General features: G+C 39.3%; 1 protein-coding gene across 2 annotated transcripts in view; it reads left to right on the top strand.

Moving 5' to 3' along the window:
• LOC311231551 (uncharacterized protein) overlaps positions 1-25029 on the top strand; it is a 76055-nt gene that overhangs the window by 30961 nt on the left and 20065 nt on the right. The window contains exon 3 of one of the 2 annotated variants that reach the window (XM_084318175.1): positions 3999-4049. The exons of the other annotated variant lie outside the window; for it this stretch is intronic. Within the exon in view, the coding sequence (XP_084174301.1) occupies positions 4040-4049 (10 nt within the window). The 5' untranslated portion in view covers positions 3999-4039. The remainder of the gene's footprint in view (positions 1-3998; positions 4050-25029) is intronic. 2 annotated transcript variants of the gene reach the window in all.

The following is a 25029-nucleotide window of genomic DNA, read 5'->3' as shown; positions in this document are numbered from 1 at the left end:
AAAGTAACAACCTATCTATCTATCTAATAATGAGACAATATGCAAATAAGATAATACTAATAATTGTCACGGTTCCCCGTATATGAAATGAAAGTGGCTTGCAACTTACTGCTGGTAAAATCACTGTTTATTTCTCGTTTTGCATAGTATTACATTCTACTTCTATAAACAATCAAAGTCCTACCGTAAGAGCCTCATACGGGTCAATTAAAGCTTTTTGATTAGTCTTTCCTTTGAGCTAAGTTGAACTGAACATTTCACTGTCAAAAGCGCAAACTTAAACAAGGTTGCGTCGCAACACTGTTTTCAAAATAAAGGTCACATATACACATACCGTAGTAGGCCTCAATTCTTATAAAAAAAAGTCCCGGATATACATAAACATGGCATAGTCGGATCTCTATAAACGGCCCAACACATTGATCACTTTAGGCACCACCCTGAAACCAGTAACATCACAAATATGAAGCGGGTAATTACCCATAAAAATAATAAACCTTTCATGGGGTTATTTACAATAATAATAATTCATTTTATTTATAAAGCACTTTTCATTGTGAAACAAAGGTATGCAGAGTTTCTTGTCCTCCTGATTAATGCAATGGTGTGTGTGTGTTGTGGTGATCTCATTCAAGGAGCACTACAAGCGTGCGCACACACACACACAGTTTGTTGTATTTGTTCTATTAGTGATTTACACACTTTCTCAGTTGGTTCATTATAAAAGATACAAACCTGAAAACAAACGCACTTAAATAAAAGGACCACAGTAATGAGGCAGGAGGAACATATTTTTTTGCACTATAATGGTCAAATTTAGGGATGCCCCGATCGATCGGCCAGCGATCGGTATCGGCCGATATTCAGTATAAATATGAGATCGGTGAATTCCGATAATGCTTTATTTTCGCCGATCGTGAAAACCGATCGAAAAACATGATCCAATTCTTAGCGGAGATCTCACTCGCTGAGTTCTGTCTCAGGCACACAGAGCTGCAAACTGCCGCTCCTCCTCCTTGCTCTCCTGCACCTGTGTAAACACAGAGGAGGCTCCTCTGCTCTAGTCTAGTCACAGTGCATGGGACCGTGAGCTAACGTTAGCTACCTAGCTATCGTTACTGAATGACCCAGTCAACTATTCACTTTTTACATGAGGCATTGTCTCAATCAAATGTATTTATATAGCACGTTTAAACATGAAGCTAAGTACAAAGAAAAGTATAAAATAAACTGAAAAATGTAATAAAATCAACGGATAGACAAAGGAAAAACAGAACAACACGTCAACAAGTACGGCAAGCGTCAAAGTGAGTCAGGGAAGGCCAGGCGATATAGGTGGGTTTTGAGTTTTGATTTAAAAGACTCGATGGAGGGGGCAGATTTAATGGACATGGGGATGCTGTTCCAGAGGTCAGGGGCTGCGACTGCAAAAGCACGTCCCCCCCTAGACTTGAAGTTAGACCTACGGGTGATTAGGAGACCCTTATCAGCCGATCTGAGGGCCCTGGCGTTGGTATAGGGCAGGGATCGGCAATAGGCGGCCCGCGGGCCGAAATTGGCCCCCCAGCAATAATTTCTGGCCCGTCAGTTTATTTTGAGAATATGATATTTATTTTATTTTAATCATTTTTATTTATTTTTTATTATATTTATATTATATTATATTAATATTATATTATATATATATATATATATATATATATATATATATATATATATATATATATATATATATATATATATTCTTTTTATTATATGCATACTTTATGTTTTATCCATGTTGAGAGTGAATAACAGGTGAGTGCAATGTACCGTGTATATAGGCTTGCTCAAAGTGAGGTGGACAGCACTGGTGCTGAAATGGGAAACGCGAGTCCATGAAATAAAAACACCAGTTCAGTAAGTCATTCAAGCTTTATCTTTACTCATGACTGACGGCACCACACATGCATGTGAACAGTAATGCAATTAAAAACAATGCAAAAACAATGCAATTAACTTTAAAGAAAAAGAGTGCTTGAAGAAGCTCCTGAAATGACGGCGCTATAGGTATTTGAATTAAATGAAAAATACAATTTGGCATTAAACAGTAATGCAATTAAAAACAATGCAAAAACAATGCAATTACTTTTAAACAAAAAGAGTGCTTGAAGAAGCTCCTGAAATTACGAGACATTCGTTAACTAAATGAAAAATACAATTTGGCATTAAACAGTAATGCAATTAAAAACATTGCAAAAACAATGCAATTAAACTTTAAACAATTTGGCAATAGCAGGCTTAGTATTCACTTTAGTTTAGTGTGAAAAGTGGCATCTCCATCGGTCACTATTCGCTGGATATCTGGTGATATGGACGTCACTTTAATCCGCAGGCAGTTCTCAAGGCTTTTATGCGTCTGTCGGTTCCTCTGAGATGTCTTTATCGCATTCATTGATGAAAAGGACGACTCGCATACATAGGTGGAAGGAAACATTGTGAGCACATACAATGCGAGTCTCTTGATGTTGCTGTACTCTTTTGAGCATGCTATCCAAAAGGCACTCACAGACTCTGCACTCCGCAACGTCCATTAGCTCCATTTCCAGTGCAGCCTCATCTAACAAGGGGATCATTCCTTTCGCCAGGGAGGAGAAGTGTCCACCAGGTTTGACTGTGAGGGGGTCACGCACAAAGGCAATGATTTCTTTTGGGATAGAGTAGTCATCAAACCTAGAGGTGAAGTTGGCTCGTAGCTGCTTGATGAAGTCAATCATCATCTCCGTCACTTGTCCCGATGCCTTTTTTAGTGTGGTGAAATGTAGGAGCCTGCCACCAGTGGATATGTCTGTCTCAAACATTTCCAGCTTCCTCGTGAACGATTCAAGCTTTTCAACCATGTCCACGATGGTTTTATCTCTCCCCTGTAGCTGAAGGTTAAGCTGATTTATGTGGCCAAATATATCAGACAAAAATGCTACATTGGATATGAACTTTATGTCTCCCAGGAAGGCAAGGTGGTCAGCTGCTGCCTTGCTCTTGCTCAATGCAAGGAACGCCTTGACCTCATCCAGTAGCGCACAGAAGCGGTCCAATGCTTTGCCTTTGCTCAACCAGCGCACGTCATTGTGTAGCAGCAGGTCACCGTGGGTGGCATCTTCTGACTCAGCCACAAGTTGTCGGAAAAGCCGATGCTGGGTGCTTGACGTACTTCTGACAAAATTAATGAGTTGCATCACTTTATCCATAACGCCCTTTAGCTCGCCACTGAGCCTGGCACAAAGGACACTTTGGTGGATGAGGCAGTGCAGCCCATGCATTTGGGGGGCGAGTTCCTTCAACCTGCTAACTAGACCTCTGTGCTTTCCCACCATAGCAGGAGCCCCGTCTGTCACGATTAGATTAACCCTCTCAAATGACAGTGAATGCAGCCTAAACAACTCTTCCAGTTTAGAAAACAGAATATCTCCAGTGGTGTGCCCTTCTAATGGGATTAGAGACAGCAGCTCTTCCTTGAAATCCTTTCCATCAAAATATCTCACATACACGCACAACTGGGCTACATCTGTGCAGTCAGTGCTCTCATCAATGGCTAAGGAAAAGTTATTGGCTTGACCAATACACTCAATAATTGTACCATGCACCGCATCTGACAGTGCTTCTATGCGGCAGGGAGGGGAGCCTGCAGAGGGGGGCAGCTGTTTCACTGACGCAATTATTCCATCCATTGATTTGTCAGTGGCAAGTTCCTCAAACAGTCACCATCATCTCCTTGAAAACCTCTGCGTCTGTGAATGGCTTGTTGTGCTTTGCGAGCAGCCACGACGCCTTTAGAGACGCACTTGTCACTTTTTGTTGGTCTGTGAGGCCTCGCACCAGGATCCTGTTGCTGTGTGCATATCCAGCTTTCAGCGCTTCAATTTTGCGCTTTCGTGCCTCTGTCTTTGGTGGGAAGAACATTTTAAAGTTGGCATGTTTTGTATCGTGGTGCCGTCTAATATTGTATTCATTGATAACAGACACACCTTCATTGCAGATCAGACGGGTGGGATTTGCATGAATGAATCCAGGTAAGATGAACGCGTAGTTGTCTGTCCATTCATCTTTAAATACTCTGTTTTCACTCTCAATTTTCCTCTTTAAGTTTTTCGATAGTGACATTTCGATGTTTTTACATTAGCTAGCAGGCCTAGCAGCAGGTGAAATGTAAATGTCTATCTATGTCTGTCACTATAGCCAATTGAAATGCTAGAAATGATCACGTGAACTCGGAGAACCAATGGAAAATTCGTATAGTTTCTCTTTTCCGGTGCAGTGATCCCCCACGGCGTGCGCCAGCTAATTTAATTCAACTAAACCACGTTAGTTAAATTTAGTAAAAACAATGGATAGCTTCTTTGCAAAGAGGAAATACCAACTCAGGAGCCAGAAGAGGAAACTACGACTTCCAAGACACAAACAAAACGAGGAGTCATATTTAAAATACGGGTTTATCGCAACCGGTGTCTCTCGCATGTTCACATGGCAACACAAGGCTGATTGATTGATTGAAAACTTTATTAACCGATTGCAGAATGGGTTCAATGAAGCAAGCAACTGTGTTCAAGTTGGGTGGACATGGGTGGGCATTCAACGCGAGTGGACATTTGACATATTTCAAACATTAGCATGGATTTTGGAGGACCGAAGCAGAAACAATAATAAGCCCAGGGCTGCCTGCATTATGCCTGGTGAGTTGTACATTTGATGTATAATACACCCGCCGTGGTGCTTCAAATCAAATGCACCCTACTGATCTGTTCATGTGTTATAATAATAATAATAATAATAATAATAATAATAATAATAATAATAATAATAATAATAATAATAATAATAATAATAATAATACATTCGGATGTATAATACACCCGCCGTGGTGCTTCAAATCAAATGCACCCTACTGATCTGTTCATGTGTTATACTAATAATAATACATTCGATTTATAATGCAAGCACCTGCATTAAAATCAAATGACTGATCTGTTCATGTCTTATGCACTGTGTGAGAGGCACTTTATAATAGAAAAAAGACAGTGCAAACATGTATATGTCGTTTATTTTGACAGAGTTAAACATTTTTCATTGTCATTGGCCCGCCACACAATGGCTTGGGGAAGATTTGGCCCGTGGGCAAACCTAATTGCCGACCCCTGGTATAGGGGGCGAGGAGGTCTGCTAGGTAAGCAGGGCCCTTACCATTTAGGGCTTTGTAAACCAATATACCAATCTAGCCGGCTAGCTACTGATAGCTCCTGATATCAACAAATGCTCCAGCAATAGTCTAGTAGTGCATGTTGATACCTCCGTTAGCTCACGTTAGCTCACTGTTCAAAACGAAATGTTCCAGTAAACTAAATAGTTCACTGAGGCGTTGTCTTAACACTTTAGTTGCCAAAGGACGAGTTTAGGCGTCCTTCCCCGCCATGCTCAAGTTGCCGAAGACGCCGTAACTCGTCTTTAATATCAATATTTCAAAAATCTGTGATCGGAATCATATTTTCCATCCGCAGCCTTCACACACAGTTCAGAGTAGTGGTCTGCAAGGGCCTTGAAATAAAGCCCGAGCCCTGCCAGAGCCCTTGAACTTCAGGCCCTGCCCAAAAATAAGCCCGACTGTAAATAATATTTTAAGCCCTAGCCCGCGTGAAAACCCGAAAAAAATTATTATTATTATTATTATTATTATTATTATTATTATTATTATTATTATTAAAATATAATTTTTTTTGTATTTGTTTTAAATATTCGAAACACGGTTTTATATGAACGTAATAAATAAACAAAACTAAGAAGCATTTACATAGCCTGTTTCGCAATGCCGTCTCTCCCAGTGCTCGCTTATATAGACTGACTCACACTGTCACACATCAGCCTCGTAAAACGTATATTGAAGGCTATAGAATCTTCTTTGACACACGCACACACACACACGACACACAATAGCCTACTCAGTCAAACAAACAAACAGAAAACAGAAATCAGATTTCGAGCAGAGCAACGTAATGAAAATCACAACAAAACAAGTAGCAGTTGCGACCCAGCAAATAGTAAACATCACTCACCAGACGTCAGCAACGCGTTGAACACCGTTAACAAAACCGGCTACATACATCCCAAGAACAAATTAAAACGTTCGCCAACTGGCTATATTCCAACACAACCAATCGAGTTGAACTTGTCCCCTGAGTTCTCTCTGCGCGCTGCAGTAATTACATCCAAATGTTTCTCTGGCGCAAAAGAGAAAGCGAATCTTAAAACGAAGGTTATCATATAACCCTAGTTATATAAAAAAAAAAAAAAAAGCAAAAAAAAAAAAAAACGGCGGTGCCCGGGCCCGGCCGAGCCCGAATTATTTATTAAAAAAAAAGCCCTACCCAGCCCGAACCCGCCGGGCCGGGCCGGGCCCCGTCGGGCCTGGGCAAGGTTGCAGTGCACTAGTTCAGAGCTCCTCTCAATCCTCTAGCGGTTCAAGAGCGCCATCTGGTGGCCGATCGGCAGAAGCGCCAAACAGGAAGTTATGTGGATGAAGTGCTGCTCACCTATATTACTTCCGTGCACTCGCTATAGGTCCCGGGACTCGATCTCGACACAATACATAGCGATCCGTTGCCAATAACTCGATAAACAACATGATTTGGACGTATATACTATTATACAACCTGTAAATGGACCGGGTATTTCTACATCCCATAATAGGAATATTTCAGTTCCATGCTCATCGTCCAACGGCGCGAGGAAGATACGGTAAGATTCAGCGTTATTTTTGAACGTGTTCGATATAAACTGCTCTGATGATCATATCACCCACACTAGATGAATGATATAACGCTGCCCACGGAATTATAAACGATCCCCCGCCCATCCGGTCAATATCAGATGATACGTAGAAACTTCTAGAAGTACGTCCAATTGAAATTTTTGATCTCGCACAGATTCCTACCAAACTGTATTTCATCATCAATATAATGCATTTGGGGCTATAAATCACGTTCTGGAGAAAGCTGCAGAAAGAGATGAAAACATACTTATACTTTAGACCATATTTTACTATGAATATGTGAATGAAAAAGTTTAACGTTGCTACACAATGAACAATACATATAGGACCTTGAATGGGCCCTAATAATGGCAATCTATTTAAAAAGTTATAGCCCTGCAAAGAAGGGGAACTTCTCCATGTTAAATAGAGCTGGCAACGGATGGTATATCATGAATTTAGCCTTAGGCAATCAAAGTGTTAACGTTATCTAGCCGGCTAGCAGTAGCTACAGATAGCTCCTGATATCAATGTCTTATAACATTGATTCAATGCGTATTTGAGCCCCTGGCTTCCATCGCATGAGGGCATGCTGCATGTGATTTGACCGACGCAGAGTATAGGGCTCAGCTGCAGCGCCGGAGAATCCTTGCTGGAGCTGGAGGCTACTCGAGTATACACACAGACAGTGGAGCTGTTTGCAGATAGCGAGCATTTTGACTTGTTGCGTGGTGGCGATGTCTCGCAGATAATACAACTACAAGTATAATTATATAATATATATATATATATTTTTTTATATAAAACCAAAAACGATCGGTATCGGCCGATATGGCTCAAGCCGATCTGTGATCGGTATCGGTGGCAAAAAACGTGATCGGGGCATCCCTAGTATATAGAGGTTGGTCATGCTGGTAGAGGAGGATCATCAGTATATAGAGGTTGGTCATGCTGACATGGTAGAGGAGGATCATCAGTATATAGAGGTTGGTCATGCTGGTAGAGGAGGATCATCAGTATATAGAGGTTTAAGTTTAAGTTTATTTGGATCCCCATTAGCCACAGCAGTGCTGGGGCTATTCTTCCTGGGGTCCATAACACATCAAATACAGTTACAGACGTATACACTCACAACATTTACATGTCATACAGACAATTAAAACAACAATAAAAACCCTTATACACTCATAACATTTACATGACATACAGACCATTAAAACAACAATAAAAACCCTTATACACTCACAACATTTACATGTCATACAGACAATTAAAACAACAGTAAAAACCCTAATCAAATTCATAATACAATATACAAATACAAAATTATACAATATTTTAATAATATATCCCTATCAGACACATGCCTTTTCATCCATATATACCTATCTCTTTATCAGACACATACATTTTAATTTACGTACACACTATCTATTAGGGAATGTCAATTTCTTTGGTTGAAAATGTTGTTTTACCACGATTTTGAAACGGCATTTACTATTCTCCTGCTTAACATGTCTGGGAAGAGAGTTCCATTCCTGCATACCACGGAACATGACAGTTCGCTTCATTGCATTCGACCTCACTTTTGGAAGTGTAAAACCTTGTGCAGAAGCATGTCTGGTGGAATGGTTGTGTCTGTCAAGACTTATTGATAAATTGTTATATAAAATTGAGGGGATCTTTGTAACAAAAATATTCCTAGTGAATACAAGGAGTGAGCAGAGTAATTTATGTTTGACAAGTAACCAAGTTAAACAACTGTGCATCGCTGCAACATTAGTTCTGTACTCACAGCGAAGCGCTATACGTGCTGCTTTGTTTTGTACCATTTGTAATTTTTTCAGTTTACTCGTCGTTACATTCGACCATACTGCAGGACAATAGTCAAGATTTGACAAAACCAGAGCTTGAATGACCTGTTTGATAGAATTTAGTGGTAACAAATGAGCACATCTTTTAACAACAGAAATCCCTCTTCCCATTTTCACTACTATATTGTTTATATGGTGTGACCATGACAATTTACTGTCTAATGTTACCCCTAGGAGTTTAGTCTCCTGGACTTGATTAATTACCACATCACTTATCAAAAGTTTCAAGACTGGGTTCGTTCTTAGAGTATGGTTTGAACCGAAAATGATGCTACTTGTCTTTGATATGTTTAGAACTAGTTTGTTATTCTTTATCCATTCCATCACTGATTGCAACTCTGCCTTTAGGACCGTATTTAATTCATTGGCTGTTGAGGCTGATGTGTAAATCGTTGAATCATCCGCATACATAGAAATATAGGACTTATTTAGGACAAGAGGCATGTCATTTGTAAATATGGTGTAGAGCAAAGGCCCAAGGCAATTTCCTTGGGGTACTCCACACCTTACCGTTTTAACTTCTGAGTAACTCCCATTAAAAAAAACTATTTGTTTCCGGTTTGCTAAATAAGTTTGCATCCAAGATAGTGCAGATGAGGAGAAACCGTAACATTCAAGTTTTTTAAGTAAGAATTTGTGATCTATGATGTCGAATGCTGCAGTAAAATCAAGCAAGACAGCTCCAACCATTTTCTTTTTATCTATCTCTTTCAGCCAATCATCCGTCATTTGGGTTAAAGCAGTCGCTGTTGAATGTCCTTCACGATATGCATGTTGAAAATCAGTGGTCAATGTGTTAAAAGAAAAGTAGCTTTTAATCTGTTCACTTACTATTCTTTCCATCAGTTTACTCAAAACTGGCAGTAAACTTATGGGACGACTATTAGATCCTGAGAATGGCAATTTCACATTTTTTGGCAGTGGTATTACTTTGGCAGTTTTCCACTGTTGCGGATACAAACATTCACTAAAGGATTGATTTATAATATGACAGATAGCAGGGGCAATTAAATCAGGGACCAATTTCAGAAGTTTCCCATCAAGACCGTCAACACCTGGTGGTTTGTTTTTAGTGGTACTTAACATATGTTCTACATTACTTATAGTCACGCTATCAAAATTAAATTGACAATTTTTATCTTTCATTATTTTATTCTTTATTAATAAATAAGATTTTTCATTATCTATTGTTTGCATATTATTCCTTAAATTATCTACTTTTCCAATAAAATAATGGTCCTCTACCAGGTCATGCTGACATGGTAGAGGAGGATCATCAGTATATAGAGGTTGGTCATGCTGGTAGAGGAGGATCATCAGTATATAGAGGTTGGTCATGCTGACATGGTAGAGGAGGATCATCAGTATATGGAGAGGTTGGTCATGCTGACATGGTAGAGGAGGATCATCAGTATGGAACCGGACCGCTCAGGCTTAAAGATTCAAGAACAGACAGTTTGCCGTACAATGAAAATCTTACTTTGCTAGTCCGCCCTTCACACAAAATCACACAATACATTGACGTTATTGCACATTCCGATTCACAGTGTAGGATCCAGTAGTGTTTACAAATATAAATATGGAGGTGACAATGGGTCACAGCAGCAGTTAAAAGTGTCTTCAGTGATTGACAGTTTGGGGGAAGGGTGACAGTGAGGTCACAGCAGCAGTCAGCTCAGAGTGTCTGTCTGCCTGGCACAAAATAAAAAGTGGGCTAGCATTCACAAGCCTGATGGCCCGTCTGTAAAAACGGTTTGAAGAGTGCTGGGGGTGTGTACTGTCCTTAATTATGTTTTGTGCTCTCCTGGTGGCCCTGGTAGAGTAAATGTCCTGTAGTGAGGGGAAGGCTGTTTGTGTTCAATAACGAGCCACGAGACTAGAGCGTGTGTCAACTGTGCGTCTGTATTGCCAACCCATAACACAACATCATATTTTACATCCTGGTAGGGGTGGACGGTATAAACGGTATACGGTATAAACGGTATGAATTTGCTCTACGGTATGGATTTTGACTATACCGTGTAACTGGTAGAGCAGCTCTAAAAGAGCAATGACGTCATGTAACCACAGCGCGACTATTTCAATCGCATTTGCCCCTAAAAATAGATAGAATTAGTCATAGATAATAGATATGTGCAAACTGGAAAAAGTTATTTAGGAGGCTTCGCGCAGTGGGCGTGTCAACACGCAATTGTCATTTCATAATAAACACATATCACCGCGGCGCACAGCAAGTTTCAATTTCAGTTCCTGGCATTTTTCACCAGTGGAGAAAGGTAAGGGATTTCCCTATCGTTTTTCTTATATGAATTATTCTACGTTAATAAAACATACCTGGTGATCAACTACAGTTTGCTGTAAACATTATGATATGTGTGTAGTGTTATGATAACGACAGCGGGAGGACGGCTGCAGCAGTGGAGTTGCGAATAGCATGTAGCTGCAGAGCCGCAGAACCATGGGCGCTTTTAGGTCTGGTCACAGGCCCGCTCAACAGCGCCCCCCCACCCAACGGCTGAATTGCCAATGGCTCCTGAAAGCGCCCATGGTTCTGCGGCTCTGCAGCTACATTTGTTTCTAGCAAAATCCAGCATCCAGCCTCGCTGTTTGCAATGGGAGCAGCACGGAGTCTCGACTCTGGACTTATTTTATTTGGAATATAATGACTTTATACGCAAAAGTAGCCTAGTTTTAAGTTAACATATTATAAATCTACATGCCTTGAGGATGTCATTCTTTATATAGCCTGCCTATCAGGCAAAAAAAAATATTCTAACGGAAACACTGATACCGTGATATATACCGTTACCGTCTATGCTTCAAATTATACCGTGATATAAATTTTAGACCATACCGTCCACCCCTACATCCTGGTCCCTGCTGGGATGTACCAACTACACACACCACTGTGGGGGGGTTTATATAACATTCCCCATTCCCTTGTAACATCTCCTTTTTTTTGTTTTTTAACAGTTACAACATCCCTTAGTGCAAATTATTATTATTACAAGAAACCCCATAAACGTCCTTATTTAAAACTAGGGATGCACCGATATGAAAATTTGCCACTGATACCGATTGTTCAACTAACACAATCTGCCGATACCGATACCGATATTTGTGGCAAAAAAATATATATATATAATTTTTTGATTTTTTTGTAATTATTATTATATTTTTTTATGAAATTACTGTATATTTGTATGTCTCTAAATGTTTTGATGAATTGAAAATGAAGGACCCTTATGTAAAAAAGCCGAAAGTCTTTTTCTGGTCTTCATCCTCCAGTCCACTGAGCTGTACTGTATTGTACCCACTCTGCAATCTGTCAATAAAGCTTTCAATCAATCAGACAAATGCATAGAAAAGCCCTTATTATAACCATATAACAAAAAATTATATTATTGTTTATGAAAATGTTTTAGCCCTATGCTTGACTATTATTTTAGCCATGGCAACAAATAAAATAATAATAATAAAATGAATAAATAAAATATTAAATAAATAAATAAATAAATAGGCTACACGTCTCTTTTTGTGTTACAAATTGTGCTCACCGATATGAACATAGGCCTCTTTACTTACTTAAAAAAAGGAAACATCAAGAAATATGTTTATGGTATTAATTCCACCGTGCTATGGTCTCTCAACTAAAGCAATGCAACAGAACAATTTTGATTGACAGTCGATTCTGCCAATTACGTCACACCGCTTGCACCCGCCTCTGCTGTTCTTACCAATCGGCAAGCGCGTATTCGTTTTTTTACTTCCGGGATGTCCGCCATTGATTTTGACGAGAGCTCACAACAAAGCTAATAACGTTAGCTGCCCGCCGGCCACGAGTGGACTACCAGCGCTTCACAGGAGTACTAAACGAGGCATAATGATTTTACTGCAATGAATGTTATAATAAAAGCCCTTTCTATACACTTGTCTGATTGAAAACTTTATTAACAGACCGCAGAATGGGCACAACTCAGCACGGGCTCTTTGAGCAAAGGAAGGAACTGAGATATGAATGAGTAATGCGCTTGCTATGGTCCGGTAAATATGCTGATGTTATTGAATGTGTAACTATATAACGTTAATGCCCCAAACGAATGCCTTTGTTAATCATAAGTAGTAACTTTGATGCAGTAGCGTGTGTGTGTGGGGGCGGCGTTGTGCAGGTCGCTTGACTGAAACTTTTTTTTAAGTTTGAACGTGTGGACCAGATTGACGCGACACAAATTGATGGATATTTATTGGCTACTGCCATCGGCACATTTGAGCTTATCGGCCGATAGGCCGATGGCAGTCAACAAGGCACTTATCGGCCGATACTGATACCCGACCGATATATCGGTGCACCCCTATTTAAAACCTGAATCATCGTTTCTGTGCATTTTTCATTATTTATTTTTTTACCATACCATACCCATTAACACATTGACGACCAAAGTCCCGCGGCGATTTATAGTCCAGAGTAGGGCTGGGCGATATGGCCTAAATATGATATCACGATATTTTCTGACCTTTCGGCGATGCATGATACACATCACGATGTTTTTTTTTTCTTCCCCAAACAATTCATTATGAGGCTTACCAAGAATGTATTTGAGTTTGCAAGCTAACATTAAAGACAAAATAAAATACCCATGCATTTAGCATTTTTATATTATATATTAGATTTAGAATATTGGATTAGATTATATATTGCATATATTTAGCAATGAGATATTATATGATTTAGATATGAAATATGATTAATTGAAAATGGGGGACCCTGATGTAAACAAGACGAAAGTCTTTCTCTGGTCTGCATCCCCTTAACAATTGTATGTATTGAGCTGTACTGTACCCATTCTGCAATATGTTAATAAAGTTTTAAATCAATCAATCAATAGCATTTTTTTTTTTTTCAATTATTATCTTTTATTTTCTTTTAACATTTCATTTACATACAGTTGTAAAATGCAAGTTATAAATATATAAATTACATTTCCTAACTAAACAATTACTAACCCTTCCCCGACCCTTCCTAAGAAAAAACTATCGAATGCATGATTTACTTTAAGATCATGATTGTCTGTGCTACTACCTGAATAAAATAATAAATATGACAACAAAAAGAAAAAAGAAAAACAGGCAGACAAATATAGAATATAAAAAGACAATATCCACAATCTCTATGCTTCAATTGGCTCTCTCCAGTTCTATACCCATATTTGGTATGTAATCCATTGCCCGACCCCAGATCTTCTGAAAGTGTATTATTTTTCCTTTCACATTATACATGATTTTTTCAGGTGTGCAATAGGATAGGAGTTCTGCCCACCATTGTTTAGTCGGGGGAGGGGTTCAGATTTCCAATGACAAAGAATACATTTTTTTGCAGCAGACATTCCTAACAGGATACATTTCTTTTCAAAGTTGTCAAAGTTACTCAGCATAGAGATATCACCCAAAATAGCTATTCGTGCGTCAGGAGTCATCGTCTTTCCAATAATTTTTGAAAGTTGTTCAAATATAAATTTCCAGTAATAATTTAACTTCCGGCAATTCCAGAACGTGTGGATTAGGTCCCCTTTAGCATGTTGACATCGAAGACAATTGGGTGATGTCTCGTGGCTAAATTGATATAATCTGTGAGGTGTATAATAAATTCTGTGTAGTATATTAAATTGTGTTAACCTATGGTTTAGGGCTGGGCGATATAACGATAACGATAAATATCGCGATATATTTTAATAATCGATATCGAATATCGAAATTAAAAAAAAATCGAAAAATCGTTTTTTTTTTTTTTTTTTTTATTTACCTGCAACAGGGCAGTTTTAAAACCAGAGACAGTGGACAGACTTGTCTTTCTTGCCTGCAACTTAAAGTAATGGCTTTGCTTGTCCAAATGACAATACTGACCAAATTCAGATTTCTTTTTCTCTTGTCCATTTATTTTGTTTGCTTTCTAATTTAAAATACATTTTGAAACCGTCTGTACACAGTAGGCTATGTGTGCTAGCAGAACTAGACTCCAGTCACGAGTCACAGTGCACATATGTGGTGGTTTGTCCACCAAAAAAGCGCCAAAAGATAGAAAATAAACTAGCAGAGCCAGAACTGTTCAACTCCTCTGGAGCCACAGCCAGCAGAGAAGCCGGTTTACTTTAGCTTTTAAACCAGCTGCAGCCTGAGAACTGGAGTGTGAGGGGATGTAACACTAAAGATGGCGGCAATGACAAAGAATTGCTGCAAAATAAACATACATCTGTTGTTAAAAAAAAAAAAAAAAAAATGTTTTTTTTTTTTTTTTTTTTTTATACTTATAACAATTCGATACTTATCGATATCGAGAAATAAAATAAAATTATCATATCGTTATCGCGATATGATTTTTTTCCATATCGCCCAGCCCTACTATGGTTGGTATTTGTTAAAGTTGTTTGGGAGTTCTGGAGCAATGACTGCCATTCTTTCATGGTATATTTGTGTTTAATATCTTTTTCCCATTTATCTTTTTGTTGTAGCATCCTATCATCTTTCTGTTCAGTGTTCATCAGTGTGTAGATTTTAGATATCAGGCCCTTTGATGTTTTTGTAGTGTTAAACAGTTTCTCTATTGGTGTTTCAGACATATGGGGATAGCTATAACTGTTATTTTTGACCCAGTTCCGTATCTGTAGGTATTTAAAAAAGATGGATGAAGGTAAATTATATTTCGCTCTCAGGGAATTAAAATCAGAAAAGATGCTTTGGTTATACAAGTCTCTTATTTCGCTGATTCCCTTGGTTCTCCAATTTTCAGATATTCCATCACTAATAATTTTGGGGACACAAGGGTTGTTCCACAGGGGCATGCTCATTAACAAGGTATTTTGATTTCCCATTAGTTTAATAGTTTCTTTCCAACATGCAAAGGTATGATGTATAATCTGGTTTTTAGTGATAGAGTTAAGGGTTTTTTGCGTGTCTATATAGGGGATTACCTAGGGCTGGGCGATATGACGATATTATATAAATATCGGGTACAGTTCATTAACGATACACTTTTTTAACGTATCGTGGATATCGTGATGTTTTGCCCAAGAGGATTGTGTCGCGTCAATCTGGTCCACCCCGTTCAAACTTTTGAACAACGCCGCTCCCACACACACACTACTGCATCAAAGTTAGTTAGTACTTATGATTAACAAAGGCATTCGTTTTGTGGCATCAACATTATATAGTTACACGTTATATAGTTACACATCAGCGTATTTACCCAAACATAGCAACGTCCGATGACGACATAGATAGCAAGCGTTACTGTTCATATCTCAGTCCGTGCCGAGTTGTGCGTGCCCATTCTGCGGTCTGTTAATAAAGTTTTCAATCAGACAGATGTATGGAAAGGCTTTTATTATAACATTTGTTGCAGTAAAATCATTATGCCTCGTTGTCATGCTGCGGTGCGCTAGTAATCCCTCGTCGGCTGCGGTGAGCTGTTGTTGTTGTCGTTGAGCTGAGCTCTCGTTAAAATCAAGGAGGGCATTCAGGAAGTAAAAAAAGAATAGCGCTGCTTGCCGATTGGTGCTAAGAACAGCAGGGCGGGTACAAGCGAATGATTGAATGAATGAAAACGTTATTAACGATTGCAGAATGGGTACAATACAGTACAGCTCAATACAACAACAGTGGACTGACTGGAGGATGAAGACCAGAAAAAGACTTTCGGCTTTTTTACATAAGGGTCCTCCATTTTCAATTCATCAAAACATTTAGAGACATACAAATATACAGTAGTTTCATAAAAATGCTAAAATCCTATTGATTGATTTAAAACTTTATTAACATATTGCAGAATGGGTACAGTACAGCTCAATACATACAATTGTTAAGGGGATGCAGACCAGCGAAAGACTTTCGTCTTGTTTACATCAGGGTCCCCCATTTTCAATTCATCATATTTCATATCTAAATCATATAATATCTCATTGCTAAATATATGCAATATATAATCTAATAATCCAATAATCTAAATCTAATATATAATATAAAAATGCTAAATGCATGGGTATTTTATTTTGTCTTTAATGTTAGCTTGCAAACTCAAATACTGTCTTGGTAAGCCTCATAATGAATTGTTTGGGGAAAAAAAGAAAAACATCGTGATGCGTATCGTGTATCGCCGAAAGGTCAGAAAATATCGTGATATCATATTTAGGCCATATCGCCCAGCCCTAGGATTACCTGTAGTGGAGTAGGATGGATTATGTTCTCTTCCAGTTTAACCCATGCTGGTGTGGGCAGCCTCTCACTGTTGAGCCAACACCAAATAACACGTGATTGACAGGCTAGGTAGTACAGTCTGAAGTTGGGGAGGTTTAAGCCCCCTTTATTCAGGGGAGCCTGTAGTGCTTTTAATCTGATCCTAGCCCGTTTCTGGGACCACAAAAACATTGAAATGATTTTATTCAGTGATGTAAACAAGCTTGGTGGACAGCTGAGTGGAATTGACTGGAACAAATAAATTAATTTAGGCAGAACATTCATCTTGACCACATTAACACGTCCAATTAAAGAAATTGGTAGATCTTTCCATTTGTATAAGTCTGTTTTGATTTTTTCTAGTGATGCACCGATGTGAAAATTGTGGCCGATACCGATAACCGATATTAATATTGCTGTTCTGGCCGATACCGATATTTACCGATGTCGATATCTCTGTATAGAAAACACTTTTTTATGATAATCAAATAAAGAGCTATTTTCCAAAACGCATAATTTTTTTACTTTTGTAACTTATTTTCAGAAATGACTGATATTTTGAAACTATTTAAGGCCAAAACATGTAAAAAGAAGAAAAAAAATATAAAAAAAAAATTAATTTTTTTTTTTTTTTTTTTTTAATATCGGCCCTATCTTGATATCGGACCGATACCGATGTGTAAAAAAACGGCCATATCGGCCGATATTATATCGGCGGCCGATATATCGTGCATCACTAATTTTTTCCATAATAGGTAGATAGTTATTTTGGTATGTTTGGTTCAGGTCATTAGATATTTGGATTCCCAGGTATTTGAAGCTTTTTGGTGCCCATTTAAAATGGGAAATCATTGGGTGGGTATTCTGGGTGGTAACACTATTTAGTGGCATTATTTCACTCTTGTCATAATTTATCGTGTAACCAGATATGGCACTGTATGCCTCTAGTATGCTGAGTAATTGCGGCAAGGATATATCTGGTTGGGTAATATAAATTAATAAATCATCACAATATAGTGAGAGTTTGGATTAATTTGCTCCAGTCTTTATGCCACATATATTGTTGTTGTTCCGTATTGCCACCGCCAACGGTTCAATGGCTGCGGCGAACAGATATACGGAGAGTGGGCAGCCCTGTCGTACTCCACGTCCCAATTGGAAGGGTTTAGAAAGTATACCATTTGTCAACACTTGTGCCTTCGGAGAGCAATAAAGCATCTTAATATAATTAATGAAAACATCACAAATTCATCTGTTTCAGAGTATAAAAAAGATATTCAAATTCTATTGTATCAAAAGCTTTTCGAGCATCCATCGAGATTACAAGTCTTGAGTCATTTGTTTGTTTAGAGAGCTCAATGATATGAAAAAGTTTTCTGATATTGTCAGATCCCTGTCGCTGCTGAATAAAACCCGTCTGGTCCTCGTGGATTAAGAGAGACATCACAGGTAGAGCTGCTGCGGTATTGATGTTTTCCTTACCGCACAAATTTGCAAAATATTTCCTACCGCCGCGGTTATTACCGCACGCACACAAAAAATTTAAAAAAAAAGTTTGAATGCATTTTCTTTTTTAGTAGTAGTCTACTCTTTATAGCATATAGCCTGCCTCTAGTCTAAATGTCTATCTTTAGAGGATGACTTTGCAGCATGAATATTGTTTGGGATTCGGCAAGCACGCATTAGTTATTGAAAGTGAAACACGGATTCGAAGTTTCCCCTCTGGTCGTGCGCAGTTCACTCGGTGTCGCGGGCAGGGGTGGTTACCCCTAACCCCCCCGACCCTTTCTTATTATTATTACTATAAAGTTACTACTTTATAATAAAGGCATTCGTTTTGTGGCATTAACATTATATAGTTATACGTTCAATAACATCAGCGTATTTACCGGACCATAGCAAGGCAAGCAATACTCTATTCATATCTCAGTTCCTTTCTTTGCTCAGAGCGTGCTGAGTTGTCCCATTCTGCGGTCTGTTAATAAAGTTTTCAATCAGACAAGTGTATAGAACGAAGGGCTTTTATTATAACATTCGTTGCAGACAGTAAAATCATTATGTCTCGTTTAGTACTCCTGAGGAGCGATGGTAGTCCACTCCGGCGGAGAGTTAGGCAGAGGTTACACCTTTCGTATCATCTTCGTATTGTTTTCTTATGCGTATCGCCGCGACGTTGTGCGCCTGAGTCACACTTTCGTTTTTTTTTCGTTTTTGTCAGCCAAGCACACTGATGTAGTACACTGCCAAAGCAGTAGGTGGCAGTAGGTGGCAAACATGAAGGCAATTTCAACCAATCAGAACGAATGTGCCAATACACTTCCTGGTGGAAGCTCCAGCAAAGAAATGTCAATAAGGCAGGCGCCTATGCCGCGCCACCATCTTGCTTGCTCACTCAATGCAGCAATTCTTTTTTCAGCAAAGCCTAATAAAAGTGCAATAAACAAAACGGATACATTCACTGTGTGTTCTGCCTGTCATTTGTTGATGAAACAAAACTAACATCAACACAAGTGACCACCAAGAGCGGATAGTTTAGGCTAAAAACGATCGGTAGCATTGTTAGCTGCATGCTAACGTCAATGGAGTATGCCATTATAACAATATAGCATTGTGGCTAGAAGCTAACGTTAGCTCACGCTACTTAGCCAGCATCAAAACTGATGATATCGCGAGCTATCAGTAGTTAGATAACATTAGAGACAACGCTGTGTGTATTAAACAAAGGTGAATAGATGACTGGGCCATTTTGTTTAATGCTTCTTAAGTTGAAAGAGGAACTCTGAGCTAACAGGGTCTGAATCCTGATAGCTCACGTTAGCCCGCTGCTCATGCAATCGGTAATGCTAGCAGAATGAATGGATGTAAACTTTATTTAACATATTGCATATGGGTACAATACAATACGGCTCAATACAAACAATTGTTAAGGGAATGCAGACTGTTGTAGCTTGGACTGGGGTCCTTATAACAATAACTTGACAACACATGGTAGCTGAAGCTATTTGGGACACGGAGCTCTGTCCCAAACACACACACTGTACACAGGAAGGGCACGCAGATGGTATCTACTGCGCATGGGCGTTTTCGCAACAACTGCTCCGTGCTGCCTACACGCTGTATTCCTGGCGTTTTTTTTGCGTATCTCCAAACGCAAACACAATTTTGCGTTTCAGCCGTATCCACAAAAAAACGCCAAAAAACGCGTTTCTGTGTAGATAGGACATGATACGTCGTCAAAAACGTATAAAAAAACGCCAGGAATACACTAGTCTAACCTCAGCCTTAAAGCTAACGTTATTAGCCGTGTTGTGATGAGCTGACATTCAGGAAGTAAAAACCTAATACGCGCTTGCCGATTGGTGGTAACACACTGCATGACGCTACAACGTGTGACGCGTCTCTCTTCTGACCAATCAGTGGTCTGCAATGTTTCACGTGACTTTTCTGGTACCCAATAGGGTCGCTTGGAACCTCGATAGAGGAGTAGGGTATATCTGCAGAGCCGCAAGCCCAACGAGAGGAGGGTAATTTATTATTATTATTATAAAAAACAGCGGTGACGCGGTATTCAGCCTACTCTGCGGTGGCCGTGATGTAACAGCGATACCGCGGTAATGCGGTAATCGCGGCAGCTCTAATCACAGGGTCCATTCTTAGTGCGAGTGCTTTAGAAAATATTTTATAATCCACATTTAACATTGACAGGGGCCTATAGGAGTCACAAAGTTGTTTATCCTTAGAGGGCTTAGGAAGTACATTGATTGTTGCTAATTCTAGACTTGGTGGTAATTTACCATTATTGAGACTGTCTTTGAGCATGTCCATATAAGGGCGGATTAATTTATTTATGAACAGTTTGTAAAATTCAGCAGGTAGGCCGTCGGGACCGGGTGCTTTGCCCGTTTGCAATGAGTTAATAGCCTTGGTGATTTCTTCCTTTGATATTTCTGTTTCAAGAGTAGTTCTCACTTCTACAGGAAGCTTAGTAATCGGTAAGTTTCCCAAGAATTCCTCGCATTTTGTAGCAGTTGAGTCTTGGTTTTCAGACGTATATAGATTGTGGTAGAACATTTCAAAACGCTGGTTTATCTCTTCAGGTTTATGTAATACATAAGATTTGATTGAGTCTATTGTTTTTGCCATCTCTTCTTTTCTTATTTGCCAGCTGAGTAGCTTGCCGGTTTTGTCCCCCTTTTCATAGTAGTGGTATTTAGTTCTGGCCATGTCTGCTTCTACTTGGCTAGTAGTTAAGTTGCTATATTCAAGCCGCTTTTTTACTAGTATGTGCAGAGTTTCTGCTCTATTGGATTCTGCGTGTTTTTTCTCTAGTTCATGAATTTCTTTGTCTAGTGTGTTTAGATACTGTCTACTTTTTCTTTGTTTAGAAGCTCCAAAAGACGTTATCTGACCTCTTAGGTAAGCTTTCAGTGTCTCCCAGATTATGCTTGGGGAGGCAGAGTTTACATTAATTATTAAAAAGTCATCGATTTGATTTTCTAGGAAGTTAACAAAATCTGGGTCGTTAAGGAGATATGGCTTGAATCTCCAACGCTTAGTTTTAGGTTTGTCCAAATATTGTTTCACCTTCAATTTCAAAGGACAGTGATCCCATATTGTAGAGGCTAGATATTTACATTCAATTACATTGTGAAGTAGTGATTTAGTTGTTAAAAACAAGTCTAATCTGGAATAAGTGTCATGTACCGCAGAATGAAATGAGTATTCCCTCTCCAGTGGGTTAAGTATTCTCCAAACATCGACCAAACCCATTTCAGACATACCATCCCTTACTACTTTGGCTGCGGCACTTAATGGCTGGGGGATGCTATTAGATCTATCTGATGTGCTCAATGTTAAATTATAGTCACCTCCAAGGATACATGTGCCATAGTTTTGTGCAGAGGATAATAGAATATTCCTAAAAAAGGGTGCATCGTCTTTGTTGGGGCCATATAGATTAATAAGTGTAAAAGGTTCGTGATTTATGTCACATTTGAGGATTATCCATCTACCTGCAGTGTCTTTTTCTTGAGAACGTATTTTTAGGTTTAACTGTTTGTGACATAGTATGGCCACTCCTCTTGATCTGGAATTAAATGAGGAATAAAATACTGACCCAACCCAATCTCTTTGCAACTTCACATGCTCTGCATCAGTTAAGTGGCTTTCCTGAATAAATGCAATGCCGCAATCTTGATTCTTTAAATAGTTGAGAATCTTTTTCCTTTTAATGGGATTATTGATGCCCTTAACATTGAAGGACATAAATGTCAGAGTGCTAGTCATCTAGGATCATTTTCAATATCGACTTTAATAGGGGTTTAATTGTGGTTTTGTTATAGAGATTGCAGCATTCCATTTGAACATGAGCGCGTGCGTGTGTTTTTGCACACACACACACACACACATGTTCACAGTGCATATGCCTACCATTAGTCACTCCAGTTATATCATACAATCTATCATGGTTCACAAGATCACATGCATTGAGTTCGTGAAGATAATATGTATTTGTACTAGGTCCCCCCCCCACCCTTTTTCCCCCCATACCCTCCCCAAACAGAAAGTAAACCATAACATAGGCTCACTAGTCCTATATTACCCTACTTGGCTCCCTGTTAACTCCCCCTTTAAATTGCCAGGTGGCACACCACTATTTGAACCAGGCTGTGAAGCGTTACTCCTTATAACAAAAAGAAAAAAGGAACAAAATTAAACAAAAAAACAAACAATACAGGCAAGCAATTGATTCAGTAATAAGGCAGAGAAATAAATAAATTAATGAATAAGAGAAATGAATAATGAATAAGAGGGGAAAGATAATAGGCTACCAATTTACTTGTCAGTTTTTTTTTTTTTTTTTTTTTTATTATTTTTTTTTTCTTTTTTCTTTATAGGCCTACATGATCTAACTATCCTTTCCCCTTGCAAAGGCTACGAAAAGAAATAAAAATGCAAAGTTCTACAACTATAGTTGCCTACCAACACCCTAAAAAGTTAAACAATCAACCCAATCTATGTCAAATGTATATACACTCTTCTTCTGGATTTTTTTAGTATCACAAACAGTACTGTACTTGAAAATCTGGCATGTCATAAATGTATAGATGTAGCAGTACTGTCCATCCGCATGTCACGCGTGTCATATAATGAATTGAAAATGGGGGACCCTGATGGACACAAGACGAAAGTCCTTCTCTGGTCTGCATCCTCCCAACAACTGCATGTACTGTACTGTACTGTACCCATTCCGCAATCTGCCAACAAACCTTTCCATCAATTCAACCAATCAAACCAAAGAAAGAAAAAATATATGAATAATTGGATGTAATAAAAAAATAGAGAAAATGGAAATATATATATAAACACCATAAAATCAAAAAAAAAACTAGAAATTATACACTGATGATTCAGTTTTGATACTTGTCCTTTAATTAACCACGTTCAGGGTTGTTTCTGGTTTTTCTAATAGCTCATAAGAGTCATTTGGTAGTGTGTGTGTCTTAGTTTTGGCTACTTATCTCGTCTCACGGTGTTTGTCTTGGTAGTAGAGGGATCCTCAGTTGCCCCCCCAGTCATTTCATCCTGGCGACGGGCTTGATCTGCCCGCTTTCAGCCTCGATCAAGTCCACGGATGAATTCTTGTGCGGCTTCTGGGGAATGAAAGTCACGGGAGGTCCCGCCGTGTTCGACTCTTAATATTGCTGGGTGTCTCATTGAGTAAGACAGGCTTTTAGATCTGAATATGCGTTTCACGTCGTCAAACAGCTTGCGTTTCTTCATCACCTCCTGGCTGAAGTGACTGTAAAAGTAGATCCTGCTTCTGGAGGTTTCCTCGGTCCTGCCGTAGTACAGTTCCACCTTCTCCCTCGCCAGGCGCATGATAGTGTCCTTTTGTTGTGCTCGCAGTAGTTTCAGGAGTATTGGTCTAGGCTTGCTGGGGTTTGGTTGTTTTAATTTCAAGCGATACGCGCTGTCGATCAGCACGGGTCCGCCGAGTTTATCTTCGCCAAATAGCCATAGTAAAAAAGCAGCTAGGAAGCCGGCGAGGTCCTGTTTCTCCACTGACTCTGGAAGCCCCTCCAAACGAACGACTGCGCGCAATGAGCTGTCTTCATACTGTTGGACTTTTAGTTTTACAGTGGTCATCTCTTTTTCTAGTTTAGTGATTGTTTCGTGAGCCGTCTGGATGTTGTCCTCGTTGCGGCTGACTCGTTGCTGCACTTCTTCCACTTGTTCGTTAAGCGTCGTCATCGAGCTTCTGATTGTTTCCAAACTAGTTTGAATATCAGTTGTCTTTTGGAGCAGCTCAGTTCTGCTTTGCTGGATGGCATTCCACAATGTTTGTAGGGTGATTTCACCGGCCATGTTGTGCTGTAGGCTGTAGAAGACCAGTGTTTGTAGCGCCGTTTGTTAAGGCGGGGTCTGCTGCTTCTCAGAAGGTTCCTTGCTTCTTGTTTGTCAGTTCCAAAGTGTACAAAGGAGTAGGGTCGTTTAGTTTAAAATGAAGTAATCATTTCGGTTGGTATAGCGCTTATAATTTAGTTTTTAAGATAAAGGTGGTGAGCCCTGTGCATCTGCCTCACTCCTGCGCGGCCATCTTTTTTTTCAATCAATAGCATTTTAGCATTTTTATGAAACTACTGTATATTTGTATGTCTCTAAATGTTTTGATGAATTGAAAATGGAGGACCCTTATGTAAAAAAGCCGAAAGTCTTTTTCTGGTCTTCATCCTCCAGTCAGTCCACTGTTGTTGTATTGAGTTGTACTGTATTGTACCCATTCTGCAATCGTTAATAACGTTTTCATTCATTCAATCGTTCAGCCGGCAACAGAATAATTTTGATTGACAGTCGAGTCTGCCAATTACGTCACACCGCTTGCACCCGCCCTGCTGTTCTTAGCACCAATCGGCAAGCGCTATGCGTTTTTTACTTTCCGCTCTGTCCGCCATTGATTTTGACGAGAGCTCAGCTCAACGACAACAACAGCTCCCCGCGGCCAACGAGTGATTACCAGCGCACCGCAGCATGACTTAAACGAGGCATAATGATTTTACTGCAACCAGGGACCGAAACTAGAGAGCGCCACCCGCCATTTGCGCTCAGTTTTTACGTTTGGCACCTCCCACTGAGACGTCTGAGCGCCGT

Source organism: Notolepis coatsorum, assembly GCF_963971535.1.
Source record: "Notolepis coatsorum genome assembly, chromosome: 7".
In the NCBI taxonomy this organism is placed as follows: Eukaryota; Metazoa; Chordata; class Actinopteri; order Aulopiformes; family Paralepididae; genus Notolepis; species Notolepis coatsorum.
The sequence above is the reverse complement of the archived record's forward strand: the minus strand, read 5'-3'. Positions and strand labels throughout refer to the sequence as shown.